At 46.7% G+C, this 26505-nt stretch overlaps 2 protein-coding genes across 2 annotated transcripts in view; one reads left to right on the top strand and one right to left on the bottom strand.

Annotated features, from left to right (window-relative positions):
- Positions 1–545: 545 nt before the first annotated feature.
- Positions 546–8068, top strand: LOC120850361 (juvenile hormone acid O-methyltransferase-like). Its single transcript, XM_040222835.1, has 3 exons — positions 546–1079; positions 6927–7083; positions 7875–8068. The coding sequence occupies exons 1-3, from the start codon at positions 546–548 to the stop codon at positions 8066–8068; spliced, it is 885 nt and encodes a 294-aa protein (XP_040078769.1).
- An 11538-nt stretch (positions 8069–19606) lies between these two features.
- LOC8036914 (SEC14-like protein 2) overlaps positions 19607–26505 on the bottom strand; it is an 82619-nt gene continuing 75720 nt past the window's right edge. Inside the window, exons 10-12 of the mRNA XM_042293839.1 lie at positions 24767–24873; positions 22186–22471; positions 19607–21557 (exon numbers count right to left, since the gene is read on the bottom strand). Coding sequence (XP_042149773.1) covers positions 21466–21557; positions 22186–22471; positions 24767–24873 — 485 coding nt within the window. The 3' untranslated portion in view covers positions 19607–21465. The remainder of the gene's footprint in view (positions 21558–22185; positions 22472–24766; positions 24874–26505) is intronic.

The raw sequence follows: 26505 nt of genomic DNA, 5'->3' as shown, positions 1-26505 counted from the left end.
ACCATCGACCTGAAAGTGATCGAGAAAGAACTCACACTGAACAATTCCTCGCGTGCCGTCGACTTGCGAAAGTGACGGTGCCGATACAAGTTCATTTCCGCCATTGATAGGGCAAAACCTAAACTGCTTTACGAACCACCAGATGGCACTGAATTTCTGAAAGGGTCTATTGACCTAGTTTGAAATTTCTGCCCCTCGACCAATTCAAATAAAAACCTGCTTAGAAAAAAGAAAGAAAAAGATTTGACCTATAAAGAGCCGAACGGAAGAGCGCGACAAGTTCTGCTCGTGGCAACCAGCTGTTTCTGCACACTCAAGCTGCACAAGTTCGGAGGGCAGCGCTCGCTGCAGTTAGGTATCAGGAACTCGCGGAACGCAAAGGGTAATTCAAGGGTTATATGTCCTCGTTTCAGTAGCCTGAAGTCACGCCAAAAAAACACTCTTTGAACGCGAAAAGAAAGGAGCGTCGTTCAAGCGCCACTATAATCAAACCACCGAAGATATATATATTTGCCATTACCGATAGTCTGTTTACGGTCTACAACATGTCCATGAAAGACGAGACTAGTTCCCGCACCCTCGAGCCAGACGAGTACGTGGTGAACAATGAAATTCAGCGGCGAAATGGCATCGATGCTTTGGAATTACTACAAGGATCATTTGGGAGTGAGGACACCTCCGACGAGCAGTTTCTCGACGTGGGCTGCGGTCCTGGAGACTTTACGCGCGACTGCCTTCTTCCCCGCTGCCCGCCGTGCCGAAGAATCATGGCCGTTGATGTGTCCGAGGACATGGTGAAGTATGCGCGGGAGCATTTCGCCCATCCCAAGATCTGCTACGATGTCCTGGACATTGCGTCTGAGGATGTGTCCGATTTCGTCGAGCGCCACGGAGAGTTCGATCGCGTCTACTTTTTCTTTTGCTTGCACTGGATGAAGGACCAAGCGACGGCCTTGAAGAATGTCGCCAGAATGATTAAACCCGGAGGAGGGTGTCTTCTACTCTTTAACGCTTCCAGCCCTACGACGCGGTTTCACAAAAAAATGGCCGCAATGGACCGTTGGCAGAAGTACAAAGAGGTGAGTTAATAGCTGTATTTTTTTAGTTTCTGTCTTTTAACCCTCGGTAACCAACCCCCCCCCCCCCCCTCCAAATGTTACGCCCCTTTTAAGGATAACGAAACATTTACGCCAAGAAGAGCTAATCGTTACTTCTGAGGGCCAATATTTGTCGACGTTCCATTGGCTATAGGCATTACGGACATCTGGAATCTTAATGCATATATTGCACTTGAAGAAACTACCGCGACTAGTCTATACACTATGAGATATTTGTGTCTACTTTCCCGCAAAGCACTTAAAATACTGCCTCTTTCAAGCGCGTTATGCATTTTAACCAACTTTTGTTGCAATCTGCAAAGCAAGCTCGTAGAACGAAGACGTTGAAGAGTATGTTTACACGTAAAACGGTGTCACATATTGCCCCGCAATTGCATTGCTGCGTGAAACATTATTGGTTTAGCGCTAGTGGTGCTAAACCACCAGCGCTAAAACAAGTGTTTAGTGGAGTTAGTGGTGAGTTAGTGTTAACCATTCTGATGTTAGCCTGAGACTGAGGCAGGAAAAGAGGAAGTTTCAAAGTAGAAGAAAAAGGAACAGTCGAGGATACGTCTCTAACACAGCTAAAGACAAGTTTATTCGGTCACCCTCTTATATACACTCCACAATCTTCACCACAGAACCTTCGCGACCTCCAAAGCCAAAAGATAACAAAGAACTCATCTCTTTCCACCACAATAATCAAACGACCTTGACAATCCTACAAAGCCCCCTCACTAACACAACCTATCTCCTCTCTCCCGGAAGACGATCGACCTTCGCGTACATAGCACACCCTCCTCCTCTCCTCCCCGGCCCACAATCCCGAAACAACCCGGCAACAAAAGATACCAATCCACCTGATCCAAACCAAAGACACAAAGGAGGAAACCACTTACACCCTTTCACAATCAAGTTGATTGTGAAAGGGTGTAAGTTGTTTCCTCCTTTGTGTCTTTGGTTTGGATCAGGTGGATTGGTATCTTTTGTTGCCGGGTTGTTTCGGGATTGTGGGCCGGGGAGGAGAGGAGGAGGGTGTGCTATGTACGCGAAGGTCGATCGTCTTCCGGGAGAGAGGAGATAGGTTGTGTTAGTGAGGGGGCTTTGTAGGATTGTCAAGGTCGTTTGATTATTGTGGTGGAAAGAGATGAGTTCTTTGTTATCTTTTGGCTTTGGAGGTCGCGAAGGTTCTGTGGTGAAGATTGTGGAGTGTATATAAGAGGGTGACCGAATAAACTTGTCTTTAGCTGTGTTAGAGACGTATCCTCGACTGTTCCTTTTTCTTCTACTTTGAAACTTCCTCTTTTCCTGCCTCAGTCTCAGGCTAACATCAGAATGGTTAATTTCCACCAGCTCGCCTGCGCACTCACTACAATATCATTAGTTAGTGTTAGTTACCGCCCAATTCACAAACCTCACTCCAATTGAGGCGCCCCTCCACTTCCCATGGAAGGCACGAGGGCCGGCGCTGTCTAATCCCGACGAAAGATAAGCAGCCTAGGCCGCCTATCCGTCGTCGAGATTGGCCAGCGCTGGCGCTCGCGCCATCCTTGGGGAACTGGAGGAGCGCCTCAATTGGGGAGTGAGGTTTGTGAATTCGGCGGTTAGCGTTAGTTCAATTTAGAGTCAGTTAAAGTTGGTTAGATTTACAGTTAGTTAGAATTGAATGGATTTAAAGTTAGAGTTAAAGTTAGAGTTAGGGTTAGTTAGAGTTTGAGCTAGAATGGCGCCGTATTCACACTGGCGGTAGAACCACGTTCACAAAGCGGTTCCGAGCGCGGTTGCTTAAAGATTCCATAGAATTTCACGCGCGTTTGATGATGAAAACGGGCCGACCCGCTTCGTGTTTTGCGATTTGAACACCATTGTGAATACACGTTTAGAGTTATTTAGAGTTAGACTAAAAATTAGAGTAGAGTTAGTGTTATTTAGAGCTAGTGGAGGTAGTGGTGCTAATTCCACTTTTGACGTATCAATTTTCCCGCTAAATGTAGCGGGTAAACTGAATTAATGTGTAGGTAACGTGACGTCAAGTTTCTTGCTAAATTTAACGGGGATACTGAAATTGCTTATAGGACACGCGTCAATTTTCTCGCTAAACATAGCGGGGAAACTGAATTTTTATATAGCATCACGTGAGATCATGTCACGTGACGCCAATCTTTCCGCAAAGTCTAGCAGCGAAACTGAATTTGCGTATAGGTCACGTGAGCGAGGTGACGTCATTTTCTCAGCTAAGTTTAGAGGGGAAATCAAGATTACGCTTTTTGAGGCTTCTGGTGAAAACCTGTAGGCTATAAACGTTTCACCTTTGAATAGTCTGCGCTGTGGCACTGAGTATGACGTTTAACCGTGCTCAGTCTTAAGGTCTAAACATATTTTTTAGCATCGTCATTTTCCGAGCCTAGATTGCAGCAATTTGCTCCCCCAATCGCTTTGTGACGCGTCAGATTTCTTAAAGATGCTCTGAGGAAGTTTCCGAGATCGCCTACATATGGCGATAACTCACCTCTGCGGGCTCTAAGCATCCTTGAAATCCATAAATCATAAGATTAGCGGCCGATTGCCCTATTAAAAAAGCAATCAAGGATCGAACACACCGAGGACATCTCCGGCGGTGCGAGGAGCATTGTTCCGGCAGCCAGGACGACAGGTGACCAATGAAAACGCGACATCTTATTGAGATTGCAGACGCTGGGGGTTGTCACAAAATGTGTGTACACTTATATATGATAAAAGCAAATAAGAGGAATCGAGAAATGTTAATTTTTTGTTGTCGAAAAATGTTAATTTTTCGCGGATAGGGAACGTAATACTGCAATAATCGTCTTAAAGCGAGCGCAGTATGTTTCTTCTCTCTTGTCTTCTTTATTCTGTTTTCCACGGGGGTGATGTGTCCGATCGTCAGCTCTTGAACGCGCGCTCGCCGTGTTGAATGGTTGTCCGGGCTCTATGTGGGCAACGAGCCGCGCGCATTCTAGATATCACTCCGCGGTTCTAGCGGTCGGAGGCGCGAGGAATCTTTACTTGCTATTGGCTGACAGTGACCCTGGTTTCGCAACATGCTCCTCCCATCGCCGGAGGTGACTTGGCTGTGTTTCGATCTTGGATTGCTTTTTTTTATGAGGAAATGACCGCGTATCGTTATAAAGTGATTAGGAGAGTTCTAGGATGCTTACAGCCAGCAGAGTGAGTTATCACCATATTTAGGCGATCTTACAAACCTCCTCAGGGCACCTTTAAAGTGTAAAGTTTTCTTTAAACAGTCCCCGTGTGAATCATTATTGCAGCCTACAGCCCCTAAAAGTCACAATTATTGAGAATGTTGATTTGCGAATTGTAAGACTAATTTATAGGTACTAAGAAGAGAGAAAAAAAAAACGCTGTTGGTGGCAACTCGTAAACATCTTATCACTCCGAAACCAATGTGACTCCAACATTTGCTTATAACAACCCCAAAGAACGAATCACAAGCCAAGAAATAACGCGATCATATTAAGCTACACACTCTGTTTCCTACGGGGGTCATAAAACGATATCGGGTTGGAATGTTCCTGACTTTGCAGAGGCGTGCTGGTTCTATACTCAGTTTCACGTTATGTTGTACCGCAGCGAAGGCTCGAGGCGCGAGCTCGTAGTGTTAGCAGCTACCCTTAATGCACGAGGGCTTGCGCCGCCGAGATCTGCCCTAGATCAAGGACGCGTGTAGCCCTTTCTGCGGTACATCATAAGGTGAAATAGGGTATCGTCTGGCCCAAGTATACTCGCACAGACCGCCACTGATTCGAAAGCTTCTTGGTCGCGGTGCAATTCTGAGGATAAAAGGGGACTATTTCTTTAAGTCTTGCCTTCGCAAAGCTCGATGACGTAATTCTGGGATTGAAACCGCTCGCCTGACGACAGTCGAGCGCGGCTTATGAATTGGACACGAGAACTGCGGGAGCACTCGACTTCGGCTCGTAACAATCAATATCTCCGAGGAGACTCGAGTAGTGGCTCGTGTCCAACCACTGCGGTGGTGAGAATAGCCGAACTCTAAAGCCTGGTTCAGACAGTTGCGTTTGACTGCGTTTGACTGCGTTGTGGCAGCAGGGACATCCCTGCTACTTATATCGCGTGCTAAGATGATTCTTTGAATTGGATTGCACGCTTCACACGAAGCACAGATGTGCCGGTGACTCGCTTTCGGTTCTCGACTCAACGCAGTCAAATGCACTCAAACGCAAATGTCTGAACCGGCCTTTACAATCCCTGGAGCTAAGCATGCGTTTTCTACTTTGCCAACCCCAGCGCGTGGCTATGATTAACTTTGGCGGCATAGGAGAGGCACCAGGTTACATAGCCGCTTGCTTTGGCTCCGAGTTGAGGGGATGAACGATGCTCTTATTTCTCGAATTTTTTCAACAACTGCCGCTGCCTAGAAAAAAAACAAAAAAACCTATGGTAAGTTTATTTAGTCATAAATTTTAAGATGGGGCTGTAAATAGTATTTAGCGAAAGTAGAAAAATATTCTCATCACCCGATTATGAATAATTTGAATGGGCTTGTGGCGGTTCGTGCAACCAGTGAATAATCCAGTGTGTCGAACATAAAAAAATACGGGTTCGGTTACGGTTCAGGTTCAGGTAAATTTATTTTGTTCCGGTTCAGTTCCGGTTCGATTAATTCGATCCGTGAACCGGTTCGCGAACCGGTTCGGGGCGCTGAACCGGTTCGTGAACCGGTTCGGAAATTATAAATGACAAATTGCAACATCAAAATAAATTACAAATAAAACATCTGAAATCAGCATATACGAAACGGGATACATCGTAGTGTAAGGCTCAGGGAGTTCTACCAGGAATGGTTTCTTTATGTGCACTCAAAGGTTACCTCACCGACGTTTACGCATTCGGACTTCATCTAATTGGGTCCGACGCAGTAGCTGTAAAATCCGCGACCTCCTAACAAACCAACTTACAAGTAGAACTCGCTAACTATCCCGCCACCTCGGCGTGTAAGCAATTGAAGGAACAGTGGGGAAAAAATACAGCTTTCTTTATTTGAACTAGCCTTCGGTAACTCAAATTAGACCCTTAAAGAAGTTTTCATTAAACAAGATACGGAATATGAAAAACACTTCACAGAACGCAACGCCAGAAGGACGTAATAGGATAAATATTTAAATAGAAGAGTTCGCTGTCTCACAAATATGTTAGCTTCTAAGTGCCTACACGAAACCGGATGCATTATTATCAAACTCCACAGCCTTTTCTTTTCTCATTCCGATGGAAGCAAGCTTCAAGAACTCGCGCGTTCTAGAAACGTGTTATGAAATGAGCACACAGCAGCATTTAGGATTTACGAGATTGTAGGAAAATAAAATCCCGTGACGCGATCTTTTTTTTTTTTTTGCACAGCCTTTTAATTTTTTTTCTTCCGTGCAAGCCGCGACCAGCGCAATACTGGTTCCTATGTCAAGATTCATGAATGCAGCGTTTGTCAAGATTCATGGCTGCAGCGTTTATATTCCTAAGACTGAGTGGAGAAGAAAAATATGTAAGCGAGGTGTGTGTCAGTTGACGGCACTTAAAAAACAAATGGCATTGATAGGACATTCATTGTCAACAGCGCGTGGCCGAACCGTTTTGACATGAGCCAGTAACCGTTATTTTTTTTTCCGGTTCAGTTCCGGTTCGGGTTCATCGCGATAACAATATAAGGGTTCGGGTTCGGGTTCAGTTCCGGAAAAAATACCGGTTCGGTTCCGGTTTTCGGTTCGGTTCGGTTCCGGTTCGACACCCTGGAATAATCAACTACGGTTTGTGCCATTTCTCCTTCGTACATAGATCCTCGAGAAGCCCATTCCTCCGAGCGTAGACATAATGGATAAGGAAGCTCTTATCTCGTACATCAAGGGTCTTTTGAGGACCGCCGATCTGACGCCAACAAGGTGTGAGGTACTGCGAATGGAGCACACATTTCCCAACCTGGAGAACTTGATTGGTGAGTATTTCTGTCGTTAAATTTAAAGTTCCGAGAGTGGGTGTATATCATGTTTCTATTTAGGCCTAAGTAATTCTTTTTTAGTCAGTTTTGCTCTTCCAGTCGACATCATTACAACATGTCGGAACACCAAAATATATACCAGATATGACATGTGAGGCTTGCGCATTTAGATTAATGCAATAACTTAAAGCATTACCATGTTCAAACGTCCATACAAAATTTGTAGCGGCTAACATTCGAGTAACAGAACTTCGTAATAATTTACGCCTGCGTTATCTCAAATAATGGCACAGCTTCAATTACCCGAATGCACATACTCGGTCTCAGCTCAGTTGCGGTGGACTACAGAAAAAGTTGCGGGCCGCGATGCCCAATCCAATTCCAAAAATTTTCCGTCCGTCCGTTCCTGCATTTTCCGCTAAATTTAGCAGGGAAAGTGGAGTCACGTGACGTCATGCGACCTAAAAATTGACGGCACGTGACCTATGCGTCAACTCAGTTTCCCCGCTAAATTTAGCGGGAAAATTCACGTCTTGTCGCCGAAACATCAATCCAGTTACCCCGATAAACTTTGCAGGAAATTGACGTCACGTGACCTACTCACCAAATCAGTTACCCGCTAAATTCAGCGGAGGAAATTGACCTATAAAAGCAGTCGGTTTCCCCGCTAAATTTAGCAGGAGAATATAAGTCATGTGACAAGCAATTCCCTCACCAATTTCCTATCATCATTTCATTCATTATAAAGCTTTAAAGATAAAGGTCGCTGCCAATTTTTTTTTTTTCAGCCGTACAGATGTCTTACAATCTTCTGAAATATGTTCTAACGGAAGAAGAAAGCCCTCTCCTACTGAAAGATGTGACCGAGGAGTCGACCAAATGGTGGGCCGAAAAAGATGCCGGCGACTCTCCCCTCGATGGTCAAGTGTTCCTCGTGCACGCCTATAAGCCTCGGTCGCCAACGGTTTTCACAGCTATGTAAAAATCTGCCAACTGAAGTCGTGGTATTTATGAATAAACCTTGAATATTCTGTCAAAAATACCCTGGACCTTACTTTCCAGTTTGGTTTCATATTCATTTTCAATTATTTTTTCTCAAGGCATAACAGTCAGGAGTGAGGCACTGTAACTCACATATAAGAGTAAGAAAGAAATTAAATATAATAATAGAAAATTGCCAGGATTAGTAACAAATTAGTAATTGCAAGTCTAAAATCATCCGTATTGGTAACTGTAGCAATAACTACAGAAAGGCAATTCCAAAGAATTGCTTTTGTCCCTCTTTCTTCACACGCCCAGCGAGGAAGTCGACAATTTTTGTGAAGCCTTGTCGGCGTCAACCCAGCAGCGAACCCACTGAGGCACAGGATTAAGACTTTGAACCGCGGAGCCATGCATGATAGAGTCCCAATTTTTAACTGTCTCGACTGTTCACCATCTGCGCTTCTTAGCTTTACTTCATTCAATTTCCCCTTGCAAATTTTCACCAATGATCTAACCACCTCTTTGTGACTGTAACCCTTTTATCCTCAGTTCTTTCATCCCTGCCTGATAAACCCAGCACTCCCACCAGATCTGTTACTTCTTCAGGGATGGCAGGATCGACTAATCCCATGCACTACAAAACCACATGTTCTAACGTCTTTCTCTCTCTCTCACTCTGGTATACGGCACATAATATGCTTATCTCTTCAAATTCAGCCCTAATGGCGTGTTCTGTATTTTCGTTCCTCGGGTTATTTCCTGTTTTCTGATACCCATACCCCAGAAGAGTGTTCAGACCCCCCCCCCCCCCCCCCCCCGGCCTTTCAGCCACCTCTAATGAGTGTTTCTGGTGCCCCATACAGAAAACAATTATCCGCCTCTAATTGTACTCCAATCTCCTTCCTCTTAATTAACATGTTTCTACCCTTCCCAGCATGTTAATAAACCCTAATTGGGCTGTCCCTTTTCCCCAACCACTTGCCCACTTTACGTTGCTCCTGTGGCCCTTACGCTGAGGAGCTTCTGCTGAATCTTGTACACAGGCGGATTATAACTTTTATGGTGTTCCTGCCAAAACGTGAACATACCCTATGCGTAACAGGCTGAAGTTGAGATAGTTGGTACATAATGCAAAAGGAAATGGTCAGCTAGAACGATAGGACCAGTCTCTGTTTTGTCCGTATCGTTCTAGCTGACCGTTTCCATTTACCTTATGCAGTTGTGATGTTGCTTACAATCACCGAAAGAAGGTGCGGTTTTCGGGCGTTGTACGAGATCATTACATCTTTACTCACGGGGATCATATCCTAGAGATCTCGGTATGACATGTGCCGGAAATGCCCTGCATATTCTGCGTGGATCACGAATACGTTCGACGGGCCTCCCGAATACGGCAGACACGTTAGTGCAGCTTGTTTTTGCAGCTCAGAAACGTTATTATACAAACATCCAGGATAGCTAAGCAACAAGTAAACAACAACAACGACAACCGTCAATGACAACAACAACAAAAGACAACATCAACAACACAACACGGCGCACATTCGGTGTCTTCGAACTTTAGTTGAAAGATTAAGATACATTTATTTCAGAGTTGTTGTTCGCCTATCTTTGTGTTTTTTGCGTCTGCACTTCAGCTATAAAAAAAAAAAAAAAAAAAAAAAAAAAAAAACGCAGCAATAAAACAGAAGAACCCTGGAAAACCTTCATTTTTACGAATTGTCGTCAACAACATCCGCTGTAACAGCTGCAAGAGGTCACCGCATCACGGCAGAGTTCTTGCTGCTGCAGGCATCCGGTGCACGGGTAGCGGCCGCAAAAACCAGCACATTTGACGCGCCTCGCAAAATTCACGTTTAAAACGTACATATACCTCTAACTGAACACGCCAACGCAATAAAAAAAAAAAAGAATGATGTTGCTTACGGTCACCCAAAGGAGGTGCAGTTTCCGGGCTCTTTACGGATAATTACACCTTCACTCACGGGGATTATATCCTAGAGATATCAGTATGGCACGTGCCGGAAATGCCCTGCATATCCTGCCCGCACCACGAACACGATCGACGTGTCTCCTGACTACGGCCGACACGTTATGCGCAGCTTGCTTTTGTAGCTCAGAAACGCTCATAAATAAACATCGAGGGTAGCTAAGCAACAAGCAAACAACAACAACGACAACAGTAACAAAAGACAACGTCAACAACACAACACGGTGCCCATTCAATGTCTTCGAACTTTAGTTGAAGGATTAAGATACGTTTATTTCAGAGTGGCTGTGCGCCTATTTTCGTGTTTTTTTTTCATCAACACTTCGTCTACAAGAAAAAAAAAAAAAAAAGAAAACAGCAACAAAAAAGAATTTCGGAGAACCTTCATTTTTACGAATTCTCGTGAATAATATCCGCTCTAACAGCTGCAAAAGGTCACCACATCATTGCAGAGCCCTTGTTCCTGCAAGCATCCGATGTGCGGGCAGCGGCCGCAAAAACCAGCACATTCGGCGCGCCTTGCGAAATTCAATTTTCAAACGTACTACCTTAATCACAGTTAGCGGGAACGCAGGAGCGCGTGGCTCCGGGTACTATCAGAGCGCTACTTGAAACTAAGCACGCCAACTCAATTCAAAGAAAAGAAAAAGAAAAGAAAGAAAGAAATATATTTGTCTATTTTTTCAGAGCTCTACTCACAGGTGGAGTTTTAAGAATGGAGTTAAAAAATGAAAGACGTTTACAACTTCCTGTAACGCCGATTTAGAGCACAGCTCTTGAGGAGGAGGAGGGAAGGGCACTGAGGGGAGGGTATGCCCCTCCTTCTCATCCGTACCCTCTCCCCTCCCCTCCTCCTTTTTTCACGCGCGAAACGTCGCGTAATGTTTCGGCGCGGTGCATTATAGGACGTTTCCCATAATGCACCACGTGGTTACGTTGACGGCGACGGCGACGCCGACGCCGCTCAAGCCGGAAACGGGCGCTTAAAGGGATACTGAAGCGAAACTTGAAATACAGCTATTATGGTCAGAAATAGGTTCAATATGATCAATGATATCCGTAAATCATAATCGCGCGTTTGTATTTTGAAGGGATGGCTATATATTTTTCACCCTGAGGGGCCCGATGGGGCGCGCGCTCAAAAATCAGCCATCGGAGAGCGCGATGCGTCTTGGGATATTGGGCGCATTCGTGACGTCGCTTGTGCCAGACGGGAAAGGCTACGGCGTGGATGTTGTGGTTACGAGCGTTGCCATTTGGTGGCGCGTCGACTATTTACGACCTGTGACAACGTGGCCGTTTGAGATGTGCAAGGGCTGCACGCACGCTGCACCACGGCAAGTCGGCAACCACGGCACCACTGACAAACCAGCTCTGAGGCCGGATTCTCAAAGCGAACTTACGACGAAAAAAGTGCGTACGACAAATTTGAGAGAAAACCCGTATTCTCGAAACGAAATTGTCGTAGCTTTTGCGCAGGTTACGACAGAATCCTACGACAGCTCCGCAGCTTTTACGATCAAATCAACATGGCCGACAGCATTGCTCAGTTACTTGGTAGGGACGACCAACGGACATTTATTTTTCTACGTGCTCTTCTCGTGCGTCCCGACTTCAACCAGCAAGAAAAAAAGGAAGGAGTACTTGAAACAGGCCGCGGCGATCAAGAACGCAGGATCCACAAACACCCGAGAAGAGCTACAACGGCCAGGATTCTATCGACCAAGCGAGCTCGGCAGATATAGTAGGCTTAGCAGCAACACCGACTTGGCGCACCGTTCCTCCGGCGGTCCTTGGCCAAGACCGTCTGCCCATGACCGGCTGGCCTGCTGAATGGAATATGCCCGCGTGACCCTTGTGAACCCTTCCCGGATGAATAGTTTGATCCCTGAACTAAATTTCAGAGGTCAATCTTTTCCCCTTGTCATCTCCATCTCCTTGTTTTCCGAGACAGCGGTGACGAACGCTGTCGTCGAAATGGGACTCTGACTGATTCTATCTCCTTGTTTTGTGTGATCTAAAACTCAAATAAACGCCATACGGATTACCTTGGCAACATGGTATGTACACTTTGTTATTAGTATGCCATTTTTATTCCGATACGACGCTAGGTCACTGTCGAGCTATAGCAGTTCGTGGGAGCTACGCGATTGTCGGTCCAACCTTTCTTTGCCGAGTGTCATGTCAGTATCGAGTTGCAATCGTAAAAGAACGGTCCAGAAGCGCTTACCGAAACGCGGTCTAACAGAGCGAATCCAGCACTTCGATCACACGCGCGTGTCCGATCCGAGTTTGAACAGGTATTTGCGTGGCTCTTGTTGACACTGTCGTAGTTCAAACATATCTTTCTTAACGTCGGCTCGCAGCTCGCAACTCGCAGCAGCTAATACCGGCCGTGCCAAAGCACGCTCGGGTCGTGTCGTGCAAAGAGCCGCAACGCGAACGAGCTCACTGTGGCCAACTACTCTTTGGCTTTCTCCGCCAAGGCTTTGCAAAAGCGTTCAGGCCTATAGGCGAATTCTGCCGGCACGCCGTATTCCCACAGAATGGCGCTGCTCCTATGCCACAAGTGATGTCACGAGAACTTCCCACCATCCACCAGATGCGAATTTGAAATCGTTTAATTAGGTTTAAAATTAGTTCTGTATTTTACAGCGCGATATCGATATTTCCGAGGTGGTGTCTGTCCCTAGCCCATATTTATGCAGAAAGATCGGCGCTAAAATTTTGTTTCCGTACCCCTTTAATGCCTCGTTCACACTTCCGTACCTGCTGCCGGATCCGCGAGAATTTTGACGCCCGGCTACGAAAGCAGGCAGAATTTCCAAGCGGAGAGCAAGATCGCTCTAGGACCAATTTCGAACGCCGGAAAAAAGTTTTCTCTCGCAGCAAGCCAATCAGAGCGCACGGGGGAGGTGGCGCTTGCTGACGTCAGATCCCCGCTGACGAGCTGGCGATGATTTGCGACGAGAGGCACGCGGACAAGGAGGAGGTTTGGGAGCTCGCGTCAGCTCTCGTCTGTTCGGGAAACTGCGAGACGCTCGCGCCACGCACTCCGCAGGTGGCAACAAATGTGAACGGCCCTATCTTTTTTCGGCAAGCGAACCCAGTCGGCGGCGAGTGCGTATTTCGCAAATGTGAACGAGCCACAAGAGCTGCGCTCTAATACGGTGACCGTACATGTTTCGTAAGCCCTATTGACGACGGGATGTTTTGGCGGTGCCATTTCGCAGGTGCTCTTCTGTGTCGAAGTGGATAGAATGTGAGTAGACGACGCGCTATGTAACAGCACGGATCCGTTCGCAGATATGCCAATTAAAAACCGTTTATTTATTAAAGAAACGTGCAAGCTGCTTGTGTGAGTATTCTTTCTAGTGAGTAACAGCTCCTCGAGATTGTTTTTTTTTAATAAAAAACAAAAACAAAAAATGTTCAAAATCAAGCCTGGAGCTTTACATTATAGCGAGTGCGGCGGGCGTCAAGAGTATTCACAACCTCTCGGATTCTTTTTTTTTATCTGTTAGGCTTCTGTACAAAAAGTGAAAGCCGTTTACAGCTCCCTGTAACACCGAATTAGAGCGCAGCTCTTGAGGAGGAGGAGGGAAGGGTACTGGGGGGGTGAAGTGACCTGGGGGGGGGGTCGCGTGACCTTGGGGGGTCACGTGACGATGCCGATGATGTCATCAGTGACGTCACTGATGACGTCATCAGTGACGATGACGATGTGGACTCCGATGACGTCATCAGCGATGATGACGATGACGACGCGGATGTCGGTAACGTCATCAGTGACGTCACTGATGACGTCATCTGTGACGATGACAATGCGGATGCCACCCCCCCCCCCGAAGTCACGTGACACCCCCAGGTCACGTGACCTCCCCGATGACGTGAACGTCACTGATGACGTCACCGGCACTGATGACGTCACCGGCATCCGCATCGTCATCATCACTGATGACGTCATCAGTGACGTCACTGATGACCTCACCGGCATCCGCATCGTCATCGTCATCATCACTGATGACGTCATCAGTGACGTCACTGATGACGTCACCGGCATCCGCATCGTCATCGTCATGATCACTGATGACGTCACCAGTGACGTCACTGATGACCTCACCGGCATCCGCATCGTCATCGTCATCATCACTTATGACGTCATCAGTGACGTCACTGATGACGTCATCAGTGATGATGACGATGCGGATGCCGATGGCGTCATCAGTGACGATGACGTCATCGGGGAGGTCACGTGACCTCGGCGGGTGTCACGTGACTTCGGGGGGGGGGCACGTGACCTCGGGGGGGGCGCGTGACTTCAGGGGGGGTCACGTGACCTTGGGGGTCACGTGACCCTGGGGGAGGGGTCACGTGACCTTGAGATGACCTTGGGGGGCCACGTGACCTTGGGATGACCTTGGTTACGCCGACGCCGACGCCGCTCAAGTTGGGAACGGGCTCCTAAGAGCTGCGCTCTAACAGGTTCTGGATTTAAGTAAGTGACATGCTCTGCACGCGTGTTGCAAAGCACCGCACACTTGGTTTAGCTACATTGAGTCAGCCAGTGACGCTTAGCTCCTCCCGCATCGAATACGTGGCAAAGAAGTTCATGACATCGCGACTTGTGCTCGGAAGACAAGGAAAAATGTTCACACTTTCTAAAATTTTCGGCCATGTCCCGGGCAATTCAGGCGATTGATTAATTTGTTCTATACAATTTCTACCAAGAATCCTTTATAAATTTAAAATCGCTCGCTAAGAAGCGTATCACATATCATGCGCAATTCTTTGTGTCCGCCAATTCAAACTTATAAACGGTAGTAATTCATAGCAGGTGTATACCTCGTTTTTGGGACGTTCAAGATTCACCGAGTTACAAGATTTAAGAAACCTCGATGGTGAGGGGGCCTCGCACGTTTCGCGTTGACTGGGTGAATAATCAAAGATTTAGTTGAAGCGATTCCAGATGGTAGGCACCGTTTCTTCCTGCCGTTCATTTAGGGGAATGTTGTTTACTGGTTTACACAATTAAAAAAAAAAAAAATGGAGTGAACGCCCGTGCTGCAGAACGCAGGTATCCTGGGTTCCATTTCAATATCTGCCTGTTTGAGTTCCAGATGAGCATCGTGTCGGTGTGCGTTCGTGTATCACTGCATGACGCACGTTAAAGACCCAAGACCAGGAGTTGTACAGCGCTGGCTACATTTCTCACCTACAGCCGAAATATTAGACACCCATTGGAGTTAACTGACTCGCCGGTATCTAAACAAGCACACAATCGAATATTGCTTTACTCAGAACCTATTTTTTCTTTTAATACAAGTATGAGAGTAATTTGTCTTGTTCCTTGTTGTTCCTTTTCATTGACACGCTTTCCGAAAATATTTCCAGACAAGATTTGTTGAAATAATTCATGCCGAATTCATATTAATTGTAAAATATTCGTATTAAAACATTTGAATTTGACTAGCACTGAAATTGTAATATTCGTACTTTATTAGCAATAAAATTGGTTCGCACAGATCTAATGGTGAATTCCACTCGTAGATCTGGAGCGCTTTCGAAAATCCGCGAGGGAGGCGAAATTCCGCTCCGTGGGACCCGCTCCGAATGGACGAGGGGAAGATAAACTTGCATTTTTGGAGCGACCTCTCCCACACCCCTCCTCACCCCTTCTCCCTACGCCGTACAAAATGGCCGCTGCTCGAACTTGACCAGCCCACCAACGCCTCAGCCGGCTGATCTTTCCGACGACCAGTGACGACTGTCACTGCTTAGCTGCAAAAGTAACACGCGACACAGGCCGGGTGAAATTATACGTACCACGGCGCCCATGTCAGGCTTCTGCGCCGTCACCGCAATTATACGGTGACGGCGCCGAACGCGGACAAGACGTCCGCGTTCGGCACCGTCACATCTGCGTCACATACCTTTCGGCCGCCTCGAAGCGGCGGTGCACGGACAGCGATTGCCAGCGGTGGAGTTCAGATTTCTAGTACGACTTTAATAAACACGGAGGTAACAAATCATCACTTGCGCGGTCGTTGCCTAACTACCTCTTGCTTTATTTCACGGGAAAACGCCGACGGAATGCAGTGTAAAAAGGTAAACAATCACTGGCAGCAGAATGAGTAGGCCTAACCTTGCGTCTGCCTCCGGCTTTTCTGTCGTTCTTCCTCTCACGATCACAGATGTCAGCGCTTACGATTTGCCACGCTCCACATTCCGGGCTTTTTATCCCTGATCTACGCGAGGTAGAAGCGTTCGAGCCGTCACAATCCAGAGTAAACAACCGACGCACCCAACAGATCCAACTCCACGATCCGACCGTGGCCCGACCGGCCCGGCGGCCCGCCGATCTCTCCAACCTCGCCGCGCATGCGCACCGCCGATTTAGACGGAAATCACGTGGGCCGCTCTGTCAACCTCCGGAGAGATCTGTCAAATCCCGCAGAGCAAGTTCGGCGGAGTTTGGGGCGCTCCGTGGAGCGGGCGCTGCCAGAAATCTACGAGCGGAAGATGACCAACTTGAGCCAGATCTGCGTGCGGAATATGCGCGCTCCAAATGGAGTTCTTTTGGAGCGCTCGAGATCTGCGAACGGAATTCACCATAAGATTTTCATCAAACCCTTCTGTTCTTTTTGTGCTGATTAGGAAAGTGTAACCTCTTTTGTATGCTCACACGCGTATTTATTAGACACAAGTACTTTCACAGTGCAATTAGCGTAAATTTAATTTAAAGGCTTGGTTTAGATTTTGCTTTCCATAAATTTTGATGTATATATTATCTGAGTGCGCTGTAGGATTTTGTTTTGGAATGCTTGTATCAAGATGAATGGTTGTTTCTGGGTGGTGAATAAAACGGACTCTTTGTTTTTATGAGTGCTCCAATGCGAATAAAATATAGAAACATACACTTAGAATAAAGACGTCATATTTATAACTGACGTATGAGTTTTTGATAAAATAATGAAAGTAAATAACATAAGAAATGTGTGCCTTTGCCGCTAAAAATGCGCTTTCTATTATAATTGACCGAGCCATCGTTGCATTTCATGTTTACTAGTGACCTCCTAAACAGCCCCTTGCAAGTCAGAATTCTCCGTCAGAGAATAACATGTTTTTGAAGAACATCCATTCTAACAAAACAAGAAGAAAAAAAAGATATAGACAAAAGTGGCTTTTCTCGCTTCACTGGTACTGCATGTTTTCAGTGGCCGCTTCGAATGCACAAATATGCACCGTTCCTTCTGCGCTCGCCTACGTCTTTCCTTCGACGTTGCAAAAAATAAGCAAGTGCTTATTCATAGGCAAAGACCTTGCTGGGCCTTACCAGATGATGAGCAGGGCCCCTCGGTCGGTTCAATTTTTATCGTTGTCGCTGCTTCCGGGCATCCATGTATCCAGCAACCGTGCCGTGTGCAGAAACAAGCAGTTCGAAAAATATTTTTTTTTTGTTTGAATATAAGACGTCTGCCGAGAGCACACACACAGACAAAAAAAGGAATATCCGTTGGTCGTTGCGACGAAGTAACTGAACGATGTTTTCAATCATGTTAATTGTAAAAAAAAAATTACAAATACATTTAAGATTGTTAACGCGTCGGAATGCATTCGTATACGTAGAGTATTCCAATAAGCTGTGCGCCTCACTGAGCTCGGCCTTCCGGCCTCGCCGGAGACTGCGCGGGCCTGCTCTGCTGGCTCTGCGGCCGGCCGCTCCCTTTTACCGGCGGCCGGGCCCGCTGCGCCATGGAGAGGGCTTCTCTGTGGGGTGGCGTTCCTTGGAACTGCGCCGCGCGCCAGCCAATGGGGTGGCTGCGACACACTACAGGCTTCGCTTCATGGGACAAGGAAGTTTAGGTGCTGTTTGACGCGGCTTCAAATGCTGATAACGTCGGTTCGCTCCATGAGATATTTAATGCTTTCGCATTAAAAAGTTCGCGAGATACCCCCGAATATGTCATACGAATTCAGCGTAACGAACATCCTACAATCATTTCGCGTTCGTGAATATGGATTTACTCAAAAATTTCGTGGTAGGCACCTCTTTCGCGGCTATCACCAGTCACGCGACAAATTTTTAGTGTCCGAGCGACAGTCGCGCGGTAGCGAAAGCAAGCGGTTTGCGATAGTGCTGACTGACACACCGACTAAACCTCTTTGACGAGAGGGCGTCAAGCTGGAAAAACTGCATACCCATATTCTCATAGCATGGACGCTTAGTCCACATAGTGTAGGCGGCACGTGGTCAACGTTTAAACTCGATTGCGTTTTTTTGGTCTGTAAAACGTGTTCTGATCGTGCGAAATAGCTATTTTTGTGCGGAATATTATAGGCTACGAGATGCTGCTTACCAACACACGAGGCGTAAGCGCTGCACGTGCGCGGAACCAGATTCGCCTGAAGTGCTGCGTCTGCGCATGCGCGTTGCCAATAGCAGCGCCACCAAAGCGGCGTGACGTAAGAGCCGCTTGTTGGCGTGTACGGCGCCCATGCACTCAGAACCCAGTGCCTCGGGCATTTTCGGCCCGCCCGATAAGCACTCGAAATATGTATAGCGTTAAGCGCAGACCGCATGGCGCGTTTTTCTGCACGCGAAAACGCGACGCGCTATGAACGCTCGCGCGGAAGCTGACGCGGGGGCACCCGCATGCAGACAAAGCCAAGCACCGCCGGCCACGCGTTATCAGCGTTCTCAGATAACAGAATTCTCAACACGCGATGTAAATGTTGACGCAAATATTACAAAATGAGCAATAAATGTGTCAAAAAAACACCTTTACAATTTTTATATGGAAAATAAAAATGCTTTGGAACACTTTGAAATGTGCCGAATACGAAACAGCGCACTAAGCAGGATCACGTGATAGTGCGACCGACCCTCATTGGGCGAGAGGCGTTTTGACGCCTCGGCGCGCGCGGCTTGTTCTGGGTCGGCTAGAAAGCAACGCTCCCGCGAAAAAGCGCGCCCGCGCGCAGGAAATGACGTCAGTTTGACGCCGACACGCCTGAATCGCGAGCAAAAACGCGCCATGCGGTTTGCGCTTTACACTGCGAAGCTCTAGCAAAATTGTTATCTCGTAAAAAAAAAAAAAAAAAGATAATCCTTTCCGGCCAATTTTACGTCAGTCGCACTTCTCAAGAGAGCCCACACCGCCTGAGGTGTGGGAGGCCTTGTGTAGCCATCCTTCCGTCTTTCCCTTGCGGCGCCCACTATATGTTCTCTCCTGCGTCGCTTAGGTGGTAAGCGAAGCACGCGACCTATAGCCTTCTTAGTGCGTGTAGTCCGCTTTGCTGTTGGCGCACACAGAGAAAGTCTCCGCTGCAAGAGAAGTCGCCGATTGCCCGGATAACATGCAGCCGACTAGTGCAGACCCTAATGAGGCTGCTATTTCAGACTCGCGCACGAAAGCGTTAGGAGCTGGCCCTTCATATGCTACTCATTTAAAATACATCCAGTTTTTTTCTTTTAGAGTAGTAGTCTATACGGCACGAATAAAAGAAGGGCTGAAAATAGATCTAAATCGCCATCAGTCCAAGAGTGCAATTCCTTTTACTGCGGAATAAAATATCCTTCGGAAGATAGCCGCCTTGATTGGACAACAAGAACTCTGGAACAAAAGGTTGAGTTGGGCTAGTTGGTTTATGACTGGATAGAAACACCGAAGGACAGGGACAAAGTGAAGAAGTTAAGCGCAACACGGAGCGCAATCGAAACTGAAAGTTTATTAAGAAACACACTGACTTAAAGGGCACCTCTGGTCACTACCGTTTTTTGAATTAAAGCAGTGTCCCTGAATTACAAGGTACAACTTTTTTCCCTTCTAGATATTGTGTATAGTTTTATAAATATCACTGCTCAAAGTTTGGTTTAGGGCGCCTACGGCAAAACAGAAATGCTCTACTAGAGGGGTGGCAAAACTGATGATCAGCCGGTGTTGTTAAAACCAAATTTATACAAATTAAAAAAAAAAAATGAAGGAACGACAAAATGTTAGGGTACGTGGCGCAAGCTACTTCCCGTTACGATGGATATATCCATTACCATCCATCCATCCATCCGGCCGCGACGTGACGTGACGTCACCGTGCTGCTGCGGTACGCGGTACACGTGCGAAATCAACCACCGCCCACCCGCGACGTGACTTGACGGGGGCGCTGCGCCAGTGTTCCTTGACTAAAAGCTAACCCGCAAGCCGTTCACAAAAAATCAGCTGGTCGCATCTTTAAATCGCTTTGAGTGGAGTACGCGGCTTCACTTTGAGGTAATATTTCGGTTGTAATCATATTTCCTGCCACTGAAGTGATACCAGCAATTTATTTTGGTTTGCTTTATGATCGATTGCCCTTTAAATACCTTAATAAAACTACGTCACTTCAGCACCCAACTCTCTCTGTCTCTATCTCCCAAACAAATAACATTTCCTGGTCTAATGGGGCCACAGACGGCTCACACTTGTGAGCCTCTGTGGCCGTTAGATCAGAAAATGTTATTTTTAGAAAGACTGTGGGGTGGCCCAAAGTGTCGTGGTTTTTGTAGGGTATTCAAAGGGGTCCTCCGGCCGTTTTTTGAGATACCCAAAGAAATTGCATTTTTGGAATACCCGGCCTTGAGTTTTCACGGTAAGGTACTTATTGTCTCGAAATTCACAATAGCTATCGAGAAAACTGGAAATGAAGATGATGCCGAAGCCAGCCTTCAAAATTCCAAGCGCTCTCCATTGGCGTGGCGTCACAAACGGTAAATATTTTAAGGTTGCGTAGGTAGTCTTAAACAGATTACGTCGAGCGTTTTTTAGTGCTTCTTAGTAAATGGGCTTCCAAGCATTCTTTTCCCACCATCAAACGTCTTGTATTCACTTGGGAATGTGGTTTACTGCCCACTATGTACCATCTCTGTCGTCACACTTCAGTGTTGCTAGTAAGGGTTTCGGTTTGGAAAAAAAAAAAAAAAAAAAAAAAACGATAAAAAACGAAATAAGAAAATATCAAGAATTTTGCGATTTTTTAAAATATTTACATAATACTTAGGGAACCGGTACGCCCATGTCTATCTGTGTGTTGAGCGAATTTTAAAGCCAATCAGCGAGCGACCGTAAACAAAGTCTCTGGAGTACACCTTTAACTTAGTGTGTTTTCTAAGAAACTTTCAGTTGCGATGCGAGTACACTCCGTGTTGTTGGTACCTTCACTTTGTCCCTGTCGTTCAGCGCTTCTATCCAGTCAAAAAAAGCTCTGGATTACAACGTTTACGAAACAAAGCATTCTTCGAGCGCATTGGAAGTGTGTCCATGGATGCAGCGGGCGCTGCCTTGGTGACTACGGTTGTGTGTGGCGTCCGTGGTCCGTCACGTGTACGTCAAGCGACGTGCCGTCTGGTGGGGTGGTACCGAGTTTCTTCAGGGGGTTTCGTCCGGTGGCTGAACCTCCACGGTGTACGTCAGGTTCTTGCTGGTCAGCCAGCTGAAGGAGTTGTCGAAACGCAGCACGTCTACGAACGAGACCAGCGCCACGGGCGCCCGAAAACGTGAGAGTATGGCGATGTCAAGGCTTCACTTTACAGCACATAATCTCGGTTAGTCTATTCGTTTGTTCACCAATTCTTTTTTGTCTAGAAATCGACTATTAGTATTATATTTAATAAATAATAAATGATGTCTTTGAAAGCTAAGAGGGTGTCGCTAAAATTGCGTGTTTTGGAAAGGTATAGTGTAGGGCAAAACATTCGGCGTGGAAACGTAACTACTCAAAGCCACACTGATGAGTGAAAACCAAGGAGGCGCCGATATTGTGTTCACACTCACTTAATCAAGCAGCGTAAGTTTAACGTTCGGCTAGCTTTAGCGCGAACTCATATAGTAAAAACATCTCACGCGAACGATCGTGAAGCGAGAGCACCTATCAAGTTGGTGTGCTCCACGTGAGCAGACTCGTCACACGAAGGCGACCTGAGTTCCCATTGAACTGGCTGTTGAACAGCCCGTGCCGATTAAATATTATTCTCAAATTTAGGTATATCATATTGTCTAAACGAACGGACCCGCTTTTTTTTGCGACTCCAGCTTCAAGGTGCGTGCGCACAATATAAACATCCGGTATCTCACTAGCAGCACACTCACATGTGCCCGGTTTGTCGCAGCGGAGGCTGCCTTCCTGCTGTCCTGTGAGACGTTGCGGCTTCGTCAGCGGCTCGTCGGAGGCCTCTGGTTTTTTGTCGTCCTTAGACTGCAGGTAGCGCAGGTCGAAGGCCAGATCCCCTCGCTGCACATTGAAGTTCCACCGCAGTAAGCTCTGCGACTGTTGGACGGGCACGCGCAGCTCCCAGGCGTCCCGACTCGAGATGACCTGACTGAAAGCGTCCGGGCCCATCTGCGGGCACTTCGGCACCTGGCCACCTGGGCACACCTGCAAGGCAGGCCTTGATGGTTAGTTGATAGGGAGCCAAGGAGAATCCCGCAGAGAATGATGTAGCTTGTCAAAGCTCATAAAAGAGGAAAGGTCTAACGACTTGGGAGAATATCCTTAGCTTGATGTCATAAAAAAATCTTGAATTTGTATTTGTAATAGTTGTAGTGTAGAAGAAACGATGAGGGAATTGAAGAATTGCGAGAAGCTTAACAGTTCATCGAACAATGCATCGAGCGCCTCAGAACGCTGCCGCAAATCTTTTGAAGCAATGGGGGACTTCCGAAAGCAGTAAACTAGCGTAGACATGTTTCTGGTCTGCACCATCTTTGACGTCTTGCCAACTTTAGTGGGCAAGCCAAAGATTGGGCAAAGTGAATAGCTCTAGCTGTGAGTCAGGCGTACGATTAGCAAGCGGCGTAGGTCATGGTTTGTGAGGAAAAAAGCCCTGGTGCGAAAGAATCGGAATACCGATTGCGCTAATCAATAATGCACACTGCCATGGCGTCCAATAAAGGCGCCATTTTAGCAAGCTTCGTATGGGTCAAACATATCAGATATCACAAGCAGCATTAATGCAATCTAAACAATATGATATTCACCCTTGCGTCTTCGGTTAGACAGTTCTCCGGTGTTCCTCCAGAACGGGCAGCCCTGCATGCTCATTCAAGAGAATTGATGTTTGCAAAGCCCTACGCAAACCGCTCCTGGATTGCCTATTCGGATGGCCTCCTTCAAGCCTGCTTGCTAAGAGAAGACTGGGAGAACTCCCAATAATCAGAAGCGCGTCGACTATTGATTGCAGAATTTGCCTTAACCTGAGGTTCATCCACACTCCTGGCGATATCGATCTGCGTGAGCATTGCACCGGCGTGCGCTCGTATGTTCAGTACTTAGTCTAGCACGTTACATACTCCAGGTTAGCAATTCTACGGCAGTGGCCAAATCGGCCATTTACAACAGAGACGCCTTCAGGTTCCCCTGGAGGGTGATTAAACAGTAAACCAGCAAATTTGCCACTCCTTTGTATAGCCAATTAACTTTAACCTCTTTACACAGCGTTATTTGGATCTGAATAAGCTGCCCTTCAGAATAACTGAGAGAGTTTTTAGTTTGTTATCTCATTACCGATACAATATATTTTTCTTTTTAGAAACCGTAACAAACGGTAGTGTAAACAAAGGTTGAAATTAGGTCTTGGCCTTTGATCGATTCATCTACCGATTAATGAATTAATGCATCAATCGCGATTAGTATTTTTACCTCTTAATCGGATAAATGTTAATCGCTTAATCCGGTAAAAATAAACTGTAGGGTCGCGATTTGTGACTAGAAAGACGTAAAAAGGTTATACGTGTCCCCGGCCACTTCAACACCGTCCTAGTGTCCGTCTAGGGCAGCAGAAACTATCGTGAACAATGAAAAGAGTTCGCTATTGCCGGAGAATGTCAACGAACCTCTTGGCCTCTGCGGCTGAAGTAATAATTTGTCAGTGTGGGTGTATTCAGACTGTCCTCAACCACATGTCAAGGTTGATATAAAATGGGAAATTGTACAGCGTGGTTTATTACACATTTAGCAGAGGAAAACTCTTTAATTTCGACATAAAAAAACAAAACAAAGCAAAACAAACTCTTTAAGCATAGGAATGAACGAAACCGATTAATCGATGAATTAATCGATTAATGTGTGGCGATTAATCGGGTTAAAACTTTTAGTCGACGCCCAACCCTAGTTGAGATGGCGTAGAAACAAAACAAAAAAACATGCCAGTGTCTGCTAACTAAAAACACTTTTGGCTAAATACGGCCCACATTATTAATTTTAAATTGGATTAAACCTGTTATATCGTCAGGTGGTGCAGGTAGAGAAAAACAGTTTATTTTCTTTATTCTTAGCTCTGACTTCGAAATTGTAATTGCAATTGTCTTTTGTATGATTTGTAAATCGGCGGTCACACTGCTTGCCTTATAAAAGTCATTCTGAAGACACGAGTTGAAAAGCTTCCGGAGGTGACACACATGTCGCCTCCAGAAGCTTCCTACCTCCATGAAAGACACTGTCTCATCCATTTTGTTTTCTTGTATGACGGTCCTGTTACATTGACCACAAGAACAAGAAAACCTGTCTTTAGACATGTTTGACGCATGAAACATGCTTGGAAGCTGCTTGAGGCCTGTCCGCAGATATTTCTGTAATCATGTGTACGGCAAAAGCCACGTGTTTTGCACGAGGGATGGGCAGTGTGAGTGTGGCTTCAGCAGCTGTGACCTCGGCGTAATGCTCTGAACGTACCTTGTCCGTGCAGCGCGGATCTCCGTCCGGACCCAGCATGTCACCGCCCCAGTGCTTGGGGAGCCTCTCGGGTTCGAAGGTGTCCCGCATTATTTCTCGCCAGCCATCTGCAAGGGGCCAGTGGTGGAATAGTGCCGCGTCAGCGTTCGGTAGGGACTAGCGTTCTACCTGATTGAACATGAGTGCCATTCGAAAGCTGACTCAGCGTTCGGGTTCAGCCAGTGACCCGCGCTGGCGTCCGTTAGCTGGACAAAATGGCTACTTGGGCTGGTTGGTTATCCATGTCTCAAAAATAACAGCGCAAGTAGGGAATGTACACAAACACACGCCACCACAGGTCTCAAAAACAATCACACTTAGGGACACATTCAAAGCAGAGAAGACACTCACGTAGCGCTAACTCACAACTCAATCTCTATTTTTGGACTTCTTTTTCTACTACGCCTTTTTGATACATTCATGAAAGTTGGCTTTTTTTTCTTCTACATCCCATTAAATGAGACTCATGTGAGCTAATAAGATAAGCTACTAAAACAAGCTAATGCTTTTCCCGATAAAGTGAGCGATGGAGTGCTTACATATTGGTCGTCATCCCTGGCAATATTTTCTGCTTCCACTATCTCTCTAGTCAGTTGGCTACCACTTCTGCCCAGCACTGTACACTTATCTATACACTCCGTGCGACGCGACTGGCGCGCCGCCGCGCGGCCGGTACCGAAGGTAGGCAGTGAGCACCCCAGAGAAAACGAAACCGAAACCACGCCGGCGTACGTTGGTACGCATTGAAGTCGGAGTGGTGCTGTTGCGCTGGGTTCACAGCTTAATGACGCAGCCTGTGCTGCGTCATTAAGTGCTTCAATAGTTATGCGTCGTATCTCGTGGAGACAAAGTTTCACAGTTTTTCACCTCGCCGATGTTTTGTGGGACAGCGACAACGATGGAGCCGTGCCATACGACGCGAGAAATTTGGTGTCCCGATCATGTCTGCCACTGTGTCGACACGGCTGACATATTCTACACTGCCGCTTTGCGCTCTGCGTTTGTTTTCGTACCAGTAACGCCTACATGTGTCAGCGCCGATGGGACGAACTGAAATGCCATCCCACACTCGCGGGTATGCAGTGCCAATTTCGTTGGAGGAATGCCATCCAAAGAAGTTTCGTCCCCATCGTACGAGTCGATGATAATTCCGGACAAATATGGCACGCAATCTATACTTCATGAAGAAAGATTCGAACGGTAAAAAAAGTGACAAATATAAATCTAAAGAAAACAACCATGAAACTCGGAATCACTGGAGAATCGGCGTTTGCGTATGGAAGTTTATGTGGTGTGCTTTCTTTCTTGATCAGCCTCCTTTTGGACGTGGAAACACTGACACCCCGAGTTCTGTAGACAACAATTTTTTTTTCTCGGCTAAGAGCCAGCTATCGCAAAGTGGTTCGAACTGGAAGTACCGTCCACTGGTCCCTTCCTACCTGTAAAGTGTGCACCTCCCACGATGAGTGGTATTTTCTGACAGCCTTTGACGGTCAAAGTTCCCATTGAGTTACGCCGCCCAAACTAAATTTCCACCTGGTTTCGCTATGCCAACTATTTTTGTTATAATAAATGTTATGCCAAGGGACGGTCATGTCAAAGTACCTGTGGGCCGAAAATCAGCACCTCGCACAACAGGTTATTACACAACAGCTGACCGCAAAAGTCCTTGGCGGCCAAACCGTGTGTTGGCCGACAAC

This window comes from Ixodes scapularis, unplaced genomic scaffold (genome assembly GCF_016920785.2).
Source record: "Ixodes scapularis isolate PalLabHiFi unplaced genomic scaffold, ASM1692078v2 PGA_scaffold5__190_contigs__length_132052651, whole genome shotgun sequence".
NCBI classification, from domain to species: Eukaryota; Metazoa; Arthropoda; class Arachnida; order Ixodida; family Ixodidae; genus Ixodes; species Ixodes scapularis.
Note: the sequence above shows the minus strand (reverse complement) of the source record. Positions and strands in the feature narration are given on the sequence as shown.